This window comes from Salvelinus alpinus, chromosome 18 (assembly GCF_045679555.1).
Source record: "Salvelinus alpinus chromosome 18, SLU_Salpinus.1, whole genome shotgun sequence".
NCBI lineage: Eukaryota > Metazoa > Chordata > Actinopteri > Salmoniformes > Salmonidae > Salvelinus > Salvelinus alpinus.
In genome coordinates, this window is record NC_092103.1 from 33,479,497 (window position 1) to 33,493,745 (window position 14,249).

The following is a 14,249-nucleotide window of genomic DNA, read 5'->3' on the forward strand; positions in this document are numbered from 1 at the left end:
GGGATGACATGTCTTTTTGAGTCCCAATCCCCCATATAAGATAAGAGATTGTGTATTACTCCATCCAGGATGGACATGTCTTCAGATTTTTTCCCAACCCCTCCGATATAATAAAATGAAGAGCAGAGAGCAGTAGCCCAAAGCTATCAGACTTAGTCTAAAGGAACTGAATTGAAATGTAGAGTTTATTTTGTCTTATTCCATTAAAGTGATGCTCCAGAGGCTTTGTATCATTTCAGCCAGTAGTTTTGAAAGTAGTGCTCACGAGCCAAAACTGAAAATTGTGTCCTACGTCATCCATTTCATTTAGCAGATACTCTTATCCAGAGCAACTAAGGTTACGTGCCTTGCTCAAGGGCATATGAACAGATTTTTCACCTAGTCGGCAAGGTGATTCGAAACCAGTGACTTTTCGGTTTCTGGCTCAACACGCTGACATGCTAGGCTACCTACCGCCATGTTACGTCCTGCAATTCGTTTGATATGTTACGAATCCCAATTCGTACAATATGTAATGAATTTGTAAGTGCTTAAGATCCCGGACTGCATCTTTAACAGCAAATGACACAAGACCCTTTCATAGACATACCACAGCAGCGAATATGAACTTCTGGTCTTTCTCCTGGAGGAAGATCAGTGTGTCTGTCAGAAGGAGAGCCATGACATCTGCAGAGATACGACACAAGACAGTTGTAAACAATTCAATCCATTATCAATATTATCATTAGTGTGAAATGGATTGATTGATTGACTGACTGATTGATTGTTTGGGTTGATTGATTGATTGACCAGTGTGTGAGACCTTTGAGTCGTCCGGTGGCGGTCTTCCACAGTAACGGGCCCTGGTGTTTGAGGGTCTGGCCTGGCCCCAGAACATCCTGCTTTCTGAAGGTGTGCCCGTTCTTCAGCTTGGCAAAGCTCCGATTCTCCATCCTGTTCAGGACATCCTGTAACCGCTGACCCTGCTCAAACTCACTGACCATCAGGTCAACTGCCGCGATCACTTCCTTGATCAGAACCAGAGCTCTGGAGAGGTCCATGTGCTCCTCACTGTCCGCTGAGAGAGGGAGAGGGGGAGGGGAGGGAGGGGGAGAGATAGAGAGAGAGAGGAAGGGGGAGAGAGAGATAGAGAGAGAGACAAAGAGAGAAAGAGACAAAGAGAGAAAGAGAGAGAGAGAGAAAGAGAGAGAGAGAGAGAGAGAGAGAGAGAGAGAGAGAGAGAGAGAGAGAGAGAGAGAGAGAGAGAGAGAGAGAGAGAGAGAGAGAGAGAAAATATTTTGGGCACATTGAAGTTGTAAGCGCAATACTATACATCCGGTTACCGTCATATCAGTATGGAAGTTATATTTCAAATACAGCACATTGTTGTCCTTTTTTCAAAGTCTTCATGTAATCTCTGACTGTAACTGTTACTGTAACTGCTGTATATTCGCACTGATAGCTGAGCTGTATGATAAAACTACCTGTCCAACATAAAACCAGCCTGTTCATGTTATCTGATCCTGACAGCAGAGGGCAGCAGAGCAAGGCGAGGCAGACTGACCCTGAGTGTACTGTAGAATCCTCTCCAGTAGAACAGGGTACTTAGTGATCCTCTGGGTCACCAACAAGATGCATTCTGGGATCTCTCTCCTCCGGACCAAATAGTTATTACTTTGTTGCTATAGAAACACAAAATCAACAATCAATCATTAGTCACAAGTGGAATATACAATATAACCACTTCTCAAGTTATCCTACATCGAGACATAACTTGTAGAGACAGATAACTCCTCAATACAACTTCTCAATCTTGCGACTTGAGTAGTCTTCTAAGCAGACAAGCCAAACGTACCTTGATGAAGGTCTGAAATCGTTTGTTGTGCTGCTGTAACTCTTTGAAGAAGGTGACTGCCTCAGTGTGATGGCTGCAGAACTCTCCATACACCTGTTTCATCCTCTCTGCACTGTCTTCAGAAAACTGCACCAGAAATGGGAAGTTATTCAGTCAATCTAGATCCAACGTACTCAATCAGTCAAATAGAACATTAACACCACAGTCATGTTTCCTCAGGTTGAATTACTGAATTACAGGAGAGTGAGTGGACATTGGCAATGTTTCAAACAGAAAAACAGCAATATCTGTATTCACCCAGGTTTTGTGGAGGTACTGATTCATTGTAATTCAGACTCAGCATGTATTTCTAGGGGTAATGAGGTCATTCTGTCTGCACAGATTCCATATGACTGTATGAAAAAAGTTGCCACTAGTTTTTGTGTTACAAAGCACTTTATTTTAACAGCGCACCTGTTGCAACAGGATGTCTCCGATGCGTACTATGACGTAGTTCCTGTCCCCGTGTGGCTTGGCGGAGCTGTGGCGGCGTTCCCTCATGGCGTTGAAGAGGTTGTGGTGGAGGAGGAGCAGTTCATCCAGACAGGGAAAGACACGGTCCACGGCGCCCGCATCCAACTGAACCTCCTCCCTCATCCCTCGCCGGAACACCTCAGCCATGATCCTCAGTGTCTGGAGGTGGTGCATCTCTGTCTGCATCAACTCTGAGAGGACACACACACAGTCAGTGGAGGCTGCTGAGGGGAGGAAGGCTCATAATAATGGCTAGAACGGAGCGAATGAAATGGCATCAAACACAAGGAAAACATGTGTTTGATGTATTTGATACCATTCCATTCATTCCGCTCCAGCCATCACCACGAGCCCGTCCTCCACAATAAATATGCCACCAACCTCCTGTGCACACAGTGCAAGATTGAGATCGACTACATTGCAGTCTGCCAGCGCATAATCACTGATCTACAAATCATCTTGCATCCCAACTAACTGCTCATTATGTGATCAATATTAGCAATACCTCGCCTTTCTCAAACTGATCCCCTCAAACATGCTGGCACATACGCACATACACACAGTCCAATTACCCACCTTTCCAAGATGACAAAGGTTTCTGTAGACCAACCGATCCATTGGACATGCCATAACAACAAACCATAAACTTTCCTGTGCTATGCCCCTTAACATTTCAGCACTCATTACTCATTTATAACTCACTAACTGTATTACAAAACAGCTGGATTCATTACATATGAACGCAGTGTTTTCTCACCATAGATAACATCCTGTCTCTTGACCACCCGTTTGTCCTGCTTCTTACAGAACATGTGTTCCACCATCAGACTCCAAGACTCAGCCTCGTAGTCCAGAGCATCAGCATCCAGGTCGCTATGGAGACTAGCGTCCACACAGTCTACATGGGGAGTGGAAGGACAAACTGTAAGAAAGACATGAATCATAGGTCTCTTTCTAACACCTGTTCATCATCATTCCTCTGCATTTCCAATGGAAAATGGTTTGACACAAAATGGACAGCATTGACTGTCTGTATTGTCCCTTCTGGGTTCCCATCCCTGCAATACCTTCTCCGACGGAGGAGTCAGTGGACGTGGACGACTCGGTGGTCTGCAGAAGCTCCTCTGATTGGCCAGGACACCACCTGCTGTCAGACTCCGCCTCTGGACTCTCGCTAAGCCTGCCGGGACAGTGACAATGTGTCAATAACATACAGTAAGTATCATCCCAAAAAATCATAATCACAATCTTACTGTAATATACTGACAGTGAGTGAGAGATAGACAGAGAGAGAGAGAAAGATAGATAGTTAGGGAGAGTAGGAGACAGAGAGAGAGAGAGAGAGAGAGAGAGAGCAACGGGCACCCTGCCCAGACAAGCGAGACACCCTCCCAGACCTGCAAGGCCCCCCATGGACCTGCACCTAGAAGAGCCCCACCGAGAGGACCCCCGCCGAGAGGACCTACATCACAGTACCAACATGCACATCAACTCTCCCACCCCCCCACTCTAATCAGTTAACACCCACCAAAACCAACAACTCATATAGGTCCCCCCAGATCAGCCCTGAGCCCCCCCTTTCCCTCCCAAGCCCCTACCATGCCCCCAACCCCCACAATGACCAACTCAAAATGATAAACACACATCCAGTACGCCCAGGCCGTGAGCAGCGCAACAGGGACAAACCCCACTCCTACACACACCCAAGTCCCATCCTGTGACCTAAGAGGCATGTATCACACACTAAGCATGCTCTGCTCAAACCTACTGTAATGGTACGGGCCTAAACCACACAAATAACAACACTGGACACTATGGAACACAAAGCTTTCACTATCTCGTCCTGGAATAGACAAGGTCTGAGGTCATCTGCTTTTGGCCTAAAGAGCAGGAACCCAGGGGGTATGCTCAGGGGGTATGCTAATTTGGTATAGAGCAGACCTACCCCACTTTATTAAATTAGTCAAAACAGGAACATTTTACATCTGGCTATAAATTAATAAGGAAATGATCTCAACAGAGAAAAATGTCCTCATGTGTGCTACCTATATCCCCCCAATAGAATCCCCACACTTTAATGAAGATGGCTTCTCCATCCTAGAGGGAGAGGTCAATCATGTCTAGGCCCAGGGACACATACTAGTCTGAGAACCTGACATTCTCAGCACACGGGGACAAACACCAACCTGGAGGTGACAGCATTCCCTCCCAAATATGCCCCCCTAGACACAACTATGACAAAACAACCAACAAAAATGGGGCACAACTCTTGTCTCTACATAGTCAATGGTACGTAGGCTTCAGGGGGACTCCTATAGTAGGTACACTTACAGCTCATCCCCTGGCAGTTTGTACTATAGATTTCTTTATCACAGACCTCAACCCGAGTCTCTCAGAGCGTTCACAGTCAGCCCACTAACACCCCTATCAGATCACAGAAAAATCACAGCCTACTTGAACAAATAAATAATTATGAGGCCTCAAAGCTGAACAAACTGCATACTATTAAGAAACGCTGTAGATTGGAGGAACGAAGTGTAGAAACGTCCCAAAAAACAATTAGGCAACAACTTATTCAATCGCTTTTCAAATCAAATCAAATCAAATTTTATTTGTCACATACACATGGTTAGCAGATGTTAATGCGAGTGTAGTGAAATGCTTGTGCTTCTAGTTCCGACAATGCAGTAATAACCAACGAGTAATCTAACCTAACAATTCCACAACTACTACCTTATACACACAAGTGTAAAGGGATAAAGAATATGTACATAAAGATATATGAATTAGTGATGGTACAGAACGGCATAGGCAAGATGCAGTAGATGGTATAGAGTACAGTATATACATATGAGATGAGTAATGTAGGGTATATAAACATAAAGTGGCATAGTTTAAAGTGGCTAGTGATACATGTATTACATAAAGATGGCAAGATGCAGTAGATGATATAGATCACAGTATTTACATATATATTATATTAAGTGGCATTGGTTAAAGTGGCTAGTGTTACATTTTTGATCAATTTCCATCAATTTCCATTATTAAAGTGAGCTGGAGTTGAGTCAGTATGTTGGCAACAGCCACTCGATGTTAGTGGTGGCTGTTTAACAGTCTGATGGCCTTGAGATAGAAGCTGTTTTTCAGTCTCTTAGACAACTTCCTGGGCAAAACATTTCACTGCAATAGTGAAGTTGTAAACTTGGCAGTAGAAAGCCTAAACTGTATATTATTTGACTTTTCAGCTTCCCTATCAAATCTAAAAACGTCAAGCAGACAACCTAAGAAAATTAACAACATTGACAAATGGTTTGATGAAGAAGGCAAAACCCCATGAAAGAAACTGATAAACATATCCAACCAAAACCTGAAACTATGCCTTCCCTATGGTGAAACACTAAAACAATACACAATAAGAAAAAAGAAGGAACAACATGTCAGAAGTCAGCTTAATGTAATTGAAGAATCCATAGAATCTAACCACTTTTGGAAAAATTGGAACACACTAAACCAACAACAACACGAAGCCCTACCTATTCTAAAAAGAGATGTATGGATAAACCACTTCTCAAATCTTTTCGGCTCAATAACAAAGAACAAACAGAAAAAAACATATACAAGATCAACTAAAAATCTTAGAATCAACTATTAAAAATTCCTAGATCCCACTGGATTCTCCAATTACATTGAATGAACTACAGGTCAAAATGCAAATCCTCCAACCCAAAAAACTTACAGACCACAAATTTCAATTGGCTATTCTTAAACTCTTTAGCGTCATATTCAACTCTGGCATCTTCCCCAATATTTGGAACCGAGGACTGACCACCCCAATCCACAAATATGGACACAAATTTGACCCCAACAATTACCTTGGAATCTGCGTCAAAAGCAATCTCTGAAAAATCATCAACAGCAGACTCCAAAATTTCCTCAGTGAAAACAATCGTGAGCAAATATCAAATTGTCTTCTTTCCAAAATACACTAGGACAGACCACGTATACACCCTGCACATCCTTATTGACAAACAAACAAAACATAGCAAAACAAAAGCAAAGTCTCCTCATGCTTTGTTGATTTCAAAAAACCTTTTGACTCAATTTGGCATGAGGGTATGCTATACAAAGTGATGGAAAGAGGTGTTGGGGGAAAAACATATGACATTACAAAATCAATGTACACAAACAACAAGTGTGCAGTTAATATTGGCAATAAACACACACATTTCTTTCCTCAGAGATGCAGCTTGAAACCCACCCTCTTCAACATATGAACTCAGCAAAAAAAGAAACGTGCCTTTTTCAGGACCCTGTCTTTCAAAGATAATTCGTAAAAATCCAAATAACTTCACAGATCTTCATTGTAAAGGGTTTAAACACTCTTTCCCATGAACCATAAACATTTAATGAACATGCACCTGTGGAACGGTCATTAAGACACTAACAGCTTACAGACGGTAGGCAATTAAGGTCACAGCTATGAAAACTTAGGACACTAAAGAGGCCTTTCTACTGACTCTGAAAAACACCAAAAGAAAGATGCCCAGGGTCCCTGCTCATCTGTGTGAACATGCCTTAGGCATGCTGGAAGGAGACATGAGGACTGCAGATGTGGCCAGGGCAATAAATTACAATGTCCGTACTGTGAGACGCCTAAGACAGCGCTACAGGGAGACAGGATGGACAGCTGATCGTCCTCGCAGTGGCAGACCACGTGTAACAACACCTGCACAGGATCGGTACATCCGAACATCACACCTGCAGGACAGGTACAGGATGGCAACAGCAACTGCCTGAGTTACACCAGGAACGCACAATCCCTCCATCAGTGCTCAGACTGTCCGCAATAGGCTGAGAGAGGCTGGACTGAGGGCTTGTAGGCCTGTTGTAAGGCAGGTCCTCACCAGACATCACCGGCAACAACGTCGCCTATGGGCACAAACCCAACTTCGCTGGACCAGCCAGGACTGGCAAAAAGTGCTCTTCACTGACGAGTCGCGGTTTTGTCTCACCAGGGGTGATGGTCGGATTCGCGTTTATCGTCAAAGGAATGAGCGTTACACCGAGGCCTGTACTCTGGAGCGGGATCGATTTGGAGGTGAAGGGTCCGTCATGGTCTGGGGCGGTGTGTCACAGCATCATCGGACTGAGCTTGTTGTCATTGCAGGCAATCTCAATGCTGTGTGTTACAGGGAAGACATCCTTCTCCCTCATGTGGTTCCCCTCCTGCAAGCTCATCCTGACATGACCCTCCAGCATGACAATGCCACAAGCCAAACTGCTCGTTCTGTGTGTGATTTCTTGCAAGACAGGAATGTCAGTGTTCTGCCATGGCCAGTGAAGAGCCCGGATCTCAGTCCCATTTAGCACGTCTGGGACCTGTTGGATCGGAGGGTGAGGGCTAGGGCCATTCCCCCCAGAAATGTCCAGGAACTTGCAGGTGCCTTGGTGGAAGAGTGGGGTAACATCTCACAGCAAGAACTGGCAAATCGGGTGCAGTCCATGAGGAGGAGATGCACTGCAGTACTTAATGCAGCTGGTGGCCACACAGATACTGATTGTTACTTTTGATTTTGACCCCCCCCCCTTTGTTCAGGGACACATTATTCAATTTCTGTTAGACACATATCTGTGGAACTTGTTCAGTTTATGTCTCAGTTGTTGAATCTTGTTATGTTCAAACAAATATTTGTTAAATTTGCTGAGAATAAACGCAGTTGACAGTGAGAGAACATTTCTTTTTTTGCTGAGTTGATATAAATTAATTGGCGAGAGCACTAGAACAGTCTGCAGCACCCGGCCTCACCCTACTGGACTCGGAAATCAAATGTCTACTGTTTGCAGATAATCTGGTGCTTCTGTCCCCAACCAATGAGGGCCTACAGCAGCACTTAGATCTTCTGCACAGATTATGTCAGGCTTGGGCCCTGACAGTGAATCTCAGTAAGACAAAAATGTTCCAAAAAAGGTCCAGTAGCCAGGACAACAAATACAAATTCTAGACACAGTTGCCCTAGAGCACACAATGGTACAAACACACAATTGAGACTCTGCAGCAATGCAAAACTCCAAACAATGCATGCAGCACAGAATTAGGAATATACTTGCTATTTATCAAAATCCAGAAAAGAGCTGTTCAATTCCACAACCACCGAAAAGGAAGAGATGCCCACACATTCCACCACAAAGCCCTCAACTACAGAGAGATGAGCATAGAGAAGAGTCCTCGCCAGCAGGTTCTGTGGCTTTGTTCACAAACACAAACAGACCCCACAGAGGCCCAGGACAGCAACACAGACCCAACCAAATTATGAGAAAGCCAAAAGATAACTATATGACACACTGGAAAGATTCAACCAAAAAACTGAGCAAATTGGAATGCTATCTGGGCCTAAACAGAGAATACACAGTGGCAGAATACCTGACCATTGTGACTGACCCAAAGTCATTGACTATGTACAGTGAGCATAGCCTTGCTATTGAGAGAGGCCGCCATAGTCAGACCTGGAGAAAGAAGACAGGCTACAGTGCATTTGGAAAGTATTCAGACCCCTTTTTTCCCACAATTTTTTACGTTACAGCCTTATTCTAAAACTTATTATATCGGTCGTTTCACCTCATCTATCTATACACAATACCCCATAATGACAAAGCAAAAACAAATGTATTAAAAAAAAGTATTCTGAGCCTTTACTAGTACTTTGTTGAAGCACCTTTGGCAGCGATTACAGCCTCAAGTCTTCTTGGGTATGACACTACAAGCTTAGCACACCTGTATTTGGGGAGTTTCTACCATTTCTCTCTGCAGATCCTCTTAAGTTCTGTCAGGTTGGATGGTGAACGTTGCTGCACAGCTATTTTCAAGTATCTCCAGAGATGTTCGATCGGGTTCAAGTCCGGCCTCTGGCTGGGCCACTCAAGGACATTCAGACTTGTCCCGAATCCACTCTTGCGTTGTCTTGGCTGTGTGCTTAGTGTCATTGTCCTGTTGGAAGGTGAACCTTTGTCCCAGTCTGAGGTCCTGAGTGCTCCAAAGCAAGTTTTCATCAAGGATCGTTCTGTACTTTGCTCCGTTCATCTTTCCCTCGATCCTGACTAGTCTACCAGTCCCTGCCGCTGAAAAACATCCTCGCAGCATGATGCTGCGCTTCACCGTAGGGATGGTGCCAGGCTTCCTCCAGAAGTGATGCTTGGTATTCAGGCCAAAGATTTCAATCTCGGTTTCATCAGACCAGAGAATCTTGTTTCTCATGGTCTGAGAGTCTTTAGGTGCCTTTTGGCAAACTCCAAGCGAACTGTCATGTGCCTTTTACTGTGGAGTGGCTCAATGTCCAATCAAATGAATTTACCACAGGTGAACTCCAATCAAGTTGTAGAAACATCTCAAGGATGATCAATGGAAACAGGATGCACCTAAGCTCAATTTCGAGTTTCATAGCAAAGGGTCTGAATACTTATGTAAATAAGGTATTTCTGTTTTGTCTTTTTCTATATTTGCAAAAATTTCTAAAAACCTGTTTTCACTTTGTTATTATGGGGTACTGAATGTAGATTGCTGAGGATTTAAAAAATATATATATATTTTAGAATAAGGCTATAACATAACAAAATGTGCAAAAAGTCAAGGGGTCTGAATACTTTCCAAAGGCACTGTATGTGCCCACTGCCCACAAAATGAGGTGGAAACTGAGCTGCAGTTCCTAAGCTCCTGTCAAATGTATAACCACATTAGAGATACATCAGGGCATAAAATGTACGTTTTGGTCCACCTGCCATTGTGGCCGGTAGATCAAAAAATCTACCAGCCACTCAGAATCTTTCCCAGCCAAAATATTTTTTTGCCGCTAAATTTACACCAACAAAACACAAAAAAAACAGATGAACATGCTTTGTGATGTATCTAAAACAATAAATGTATTACTAGTAAAAAGTAACTCATGTGGTGTATTGTTTAGTCTTTTAACCAAAATACACTATACAGTGCCTTGCAAAAGTATTCATCCCCCTTGGCGTTTTTCCCAATTTTGTTGCATTACAACATGGAATTTAAATTGATTTTTATTTGGATTCCATGTAATTGACATACACAATATAGTCCCAATTGGTGAAGTGAAAAAAATAACTTATTTCAAATAATTCTAAAAAATTAAAACTGAAAAGCCAGTACATGCATGATGCTGGGTGGGCATTCTATGTTATGTGTTTCTATGTTGGGTTCATTGTTAATTAGCCTGATATGGTTCTCAATCAGGGGCAGGTGTTTTACGTTTCCTCTGATTGAGAACCATATTAAGGTAGGCTGTTCTCACTGTTTGTTTGTGGGTGATTGTTCCTGTGTCAGTGTTTGTACCACACGGGACTGTTTCGTTTCGTTTCGTTCGTTTGTGTGTTCCTTCCTGTTCGTGCGTTCATGTGTTTTGTTCTCAAGTTCAGGTCTGTTCACGTCGTTTGTTATTTTGTAGTTTGTTCAAGTGTTTTTCGTCTTCGTTTAAATAAACGAGATTATGTCTTCACAATACGCTGCATTTTGGTCCAATCCTTGCTCCTCCTCAGACGAGGAGGACGAGCGTTACAGAATCACCCACCAACCAAGGACCAAGCAGCGTGGGAGAAAGCAGCGGCAGAAATCTCAGGACTCCTGGACATGGGAGGAGATTTTGAACAGAGAAGGACCCTGGGCACAGGCTGGGGAATATCGCCGCCCCAAAGCTGAGCTGGAGGAAGCGAAAGCTGAGCGGCGGCGATATGAGGAGGCAGCACGGCAGCGCGACAGGTACGAGAGGCAGCCCCAGAAAATCTTTGGGGGGGGTGGGGGGCTAAAGAGTAGTGTGGCTAAGCCAGGTAGCAGACCTGAGCGCACTCCTCGTGCTTATCATAAGCAGCGCGTTACTGGTCAGGCACCGTGTTATGCGGTTAAGCGCACGGTGTCGCCAGTGCGTGCCCATAGCCCGGTGCGCTATAGGGCAGCCCCCCGAAAGTGTCATGTGAGTGTGGGCATCCAGCCAGGGCGTATTGTGCCTGCTCAGCGTGTCTGGTCTCCGGTACGCAGTTTCGGTCCAGGGTATCCTGCGCTGGCTCTGCGTGCTGTGTCTCCGGGGAGCTGGGAGGGTGCAGTGCGTCCTATGCCTACGCTCCGCTCGTACCGGGCAAATGTGGGAGTGGAGCCTAAGGGAGAGGTGCGCGTAGTAGGCACTAGATCTCCAGTGCTCACCCACAGCCCGGTTCAACCTGTGCCTGCACTCTGGAGGGTCCGGGCTGGAGTAGTATTCCAGCCTGGGGGAGTGGTGCCAAGGCTGCGCACCAGAGCTCCAGTGCTCCCCCACAGCCCGGTCCTTCAGGTGCCTCCTCTTAACACCAAGCCTCCTGTAGGTCTCTCCAGCCTGGTGGGTCCTGTGGCAGCCCCACGCACCAGGCTGTCTCTCCGTCTCCTCCCTACAGGTGTGCCCGTCTGCCCAGTGCCGCCTGCACTATCCGTCTGCCCAGTGCCGCCTGCGCTATCCGTCTGCCCAGAGCCGCCTGCGCTATCCGTCTGCCCAGAGCCGCCTGCGCTATCCGTCTGCCCAGAGCCGCCTGCGCTATCCGTCTGCCCAGAGCCGCCTGCGCTATCCGTCTGCCCAGAGCCGCCTGCGCTATCCGTCTGCCCAATGCCGCCTGCGCTGCCCGTCTGTCCTGAGCCTTCAATGCCGCCCGTCTGTCCCGAGCCTTCAGAGCCGTCCGTCAGTCAGGAGCCGCTAGAGCCGTCCGCCAGACAGGAGCCGCCAGAGCCGTCCGCCAGACAGGAGCAGCCAGAGCCGTCCGCCAGACAGGAGCAGCGAGAGCTGTCCGCCAGACAGGAGCAGCCAGAGCCGTCCGCCAGACAGGAGCAGCCAGAGCCGTCCGCCAGACAGGAGCAGCCAGAGCCGCCCGCCAGACAGGAGCAGCCAGAGCCGCCCGCCAGCTATGACCTGCCAGTGCCGTCAGCCAGCTATGACCTGCCAGAGCCGTCAGCCAGCCATGACCTGCCAGAGCCGTCAGCCAGCCATGACCTGCCAGAGCCGTCAGCCAGCCATGACCTGCCAGAGCCGTCAGCCAGCCATGACCTGCCAGAGCCGTCAGCCAGCCATGACCTGCCAGAGCCGTCAGCCAGCCATGACCTGCCAGAGCCGTCAGCCAGCCATGACCTGCCAGAGCCGTCACTCAGTCCGGTGCTGGCCCTCAGTCCGGTGCTGCCCCTCAGTCCGGTGCTGCCCCTCAGTCCGGTGCTGCCCCTTAATCCAGTGGGGTTTATATGGAGGGTCGACATTAAAAGGAGGCCACGGAAGCGGGGATTAACTATGGTGGGGTGGGGACCACGTCCAGAGCCAGAGCCGCCACCGTGGACAGATGCCCACCCAAACCCTCCCCTATAGGTTAAGGTTTTGCGGCCGGAGTCCGCACCTTGGGGGGGGGGGGAGTACTGTCACATTCCTGACCTTATTTCTTTTGTTTTGTCTTTGTTTAGTTGGTCAGGACGTGAGCTGGGTGGGCATTCTATGTTATGTGTTTCTATGTTGGGTTCATTGTTAATTAGCCTGATATGGTTCTCAATCAGGGGCAGGTGTTTTACGTTTCCTCTGATTGAGAACCATATTAAGGTAGGCTGTCCACACTGTTTGTTTGTGGGTGATTGTTCCTGTGTCAGTGTTTGTACCACACGGGACTGTTTCGGTTCGTTCGTGTGTTCCTTCCTGTTCGTGCATTCATGTGTTTTGTTCTCAAGTTCAGGTCTGTTCACGTCGTTTGTTATTTTGTAGTTTGTTCAAGTGTTTTTCGTCTTCGTTTAAATAAACGAGATTATGTCTTCACAATACGCTGCATTTTGGTCCAATCCTTGCTCCTCCTCAGAAGAGGAGAAAGACGAGCGTTACAGATGGCTTTCACTTCAGCAGTAATAAATTCATGAACTTCTTTGAGGAAAAGATCATGATCATTAGAAAGCAAATTACGGACTCCTCTTTAAATCTGCGTATTCCTCCAATGCTCACCTGTCCTGAGTCTGCACAACTCTGCCAGGACCTAGGTTCAAGGGAGACACTCAAGTGTTTTAGTACTATATCTCTTGACACAATGATGAAAATAATCATGGCCTCTAAACCTTCAAGCTGCATACTGGACCCTATTCCAACTAAACTACTGAAAGAGCTGCTTCCTATGCTTGGCCCTCCTATGTTGAACATAATAAACGGCTCTCTATCCACCGGATGTGTACCAAACTCACTAAAAGTGGCAGTAATAAAGCCTCTCTTGAAAAAGCCAAACCTTGACCCAGAAAATATAAAAAACTATCGGCCTATATCGAATCTTCCCTTCCTCTCAATTTTTTGGGGAAAAGCTGCAGCAACTCACTGCTTTTCTGAAGACAAACAATGTATACGAAATGCTTCAGTCTGGTTTAAGACCCCATCATAGCACTGAGCCTGCACTTGTGAAGGTGGTAAATGACCTTTTAATGGCGTCAGACCGAGGCTCTGCATCTGTCCTCGTGCTCCTAGACCTTAGTGCTGCTTTTGATACCATCGATCACCACATTCTTTTGGAGAGATTGGAAACCCAAATTGGTCTACACGGACAGGTTCTGGCCTGGTTTAGATCTTATCTGTCGGAAAGATATCAGTTTGTCTCTGTGAATGGTTTGTCCTCTGACAAATCAACTGTAAATTTCGGTTTTCCTCAAGGTTCCATTTTAGGACCACTATTGTTTTCACTATATATTTGACCTCTTGGGGATGTCATTCGAAAACATAATGTTAACTTTCACTGCTATACAGATGACACAGAAGCCTGTGTTTCAGACATAAGGAAGTGGATGGCTGCAAACGGACAAAACAGAGATATTTGTTCTAGGTCCCAAGAAACAAAGAGATCTTCTGTTGAATCTGACAAT

General features: G+C 45.9%; 1 protein-coding gene across 2 annotated transcripts in view; it reads right to left on the reverse strand.

Annotated features, from left to right (window-relative positions):
* LOC139544212 (rho guanine nucleotide exchange factor 28-like) overlaps positions 1-14,249 on the reverse strand; it is a 68,296-nt gene that overhangs the window by 25,900 nt on the left and 28,147 nt on the right. For both annotated transcript variants that reach the window (XM_071351080.1, XM_071351081.1), the window contains 7 exons: positions 3,415-3,527; positions 3,105-3,245; positions 2,288-2,538; positions 1,835-1,960; positions 1,544-1,661; positions 803-1,057; positions 590-666 (listed from right to left, as the gene is read on the reverse strand). In XM_071351080.1, the coding sequence (XP_071207181.1) occupies positions 590-666; positions 803-1,057; positions 1,544-1,661; positions 1,835-1,960; positions 2,288-2,538; positions 3,105-3,245; positions 3,415-3,527 (1,081 nt within the window). The remainder of the gene's footprint in view (positions 1-589; positions 667-802; positions 1,058-1,543; positions 1,662-1,834; positions 1,961-2,287; positions 2,539-3,104; positions 3,246-3,414; positions 3,528-14,249) is intronic.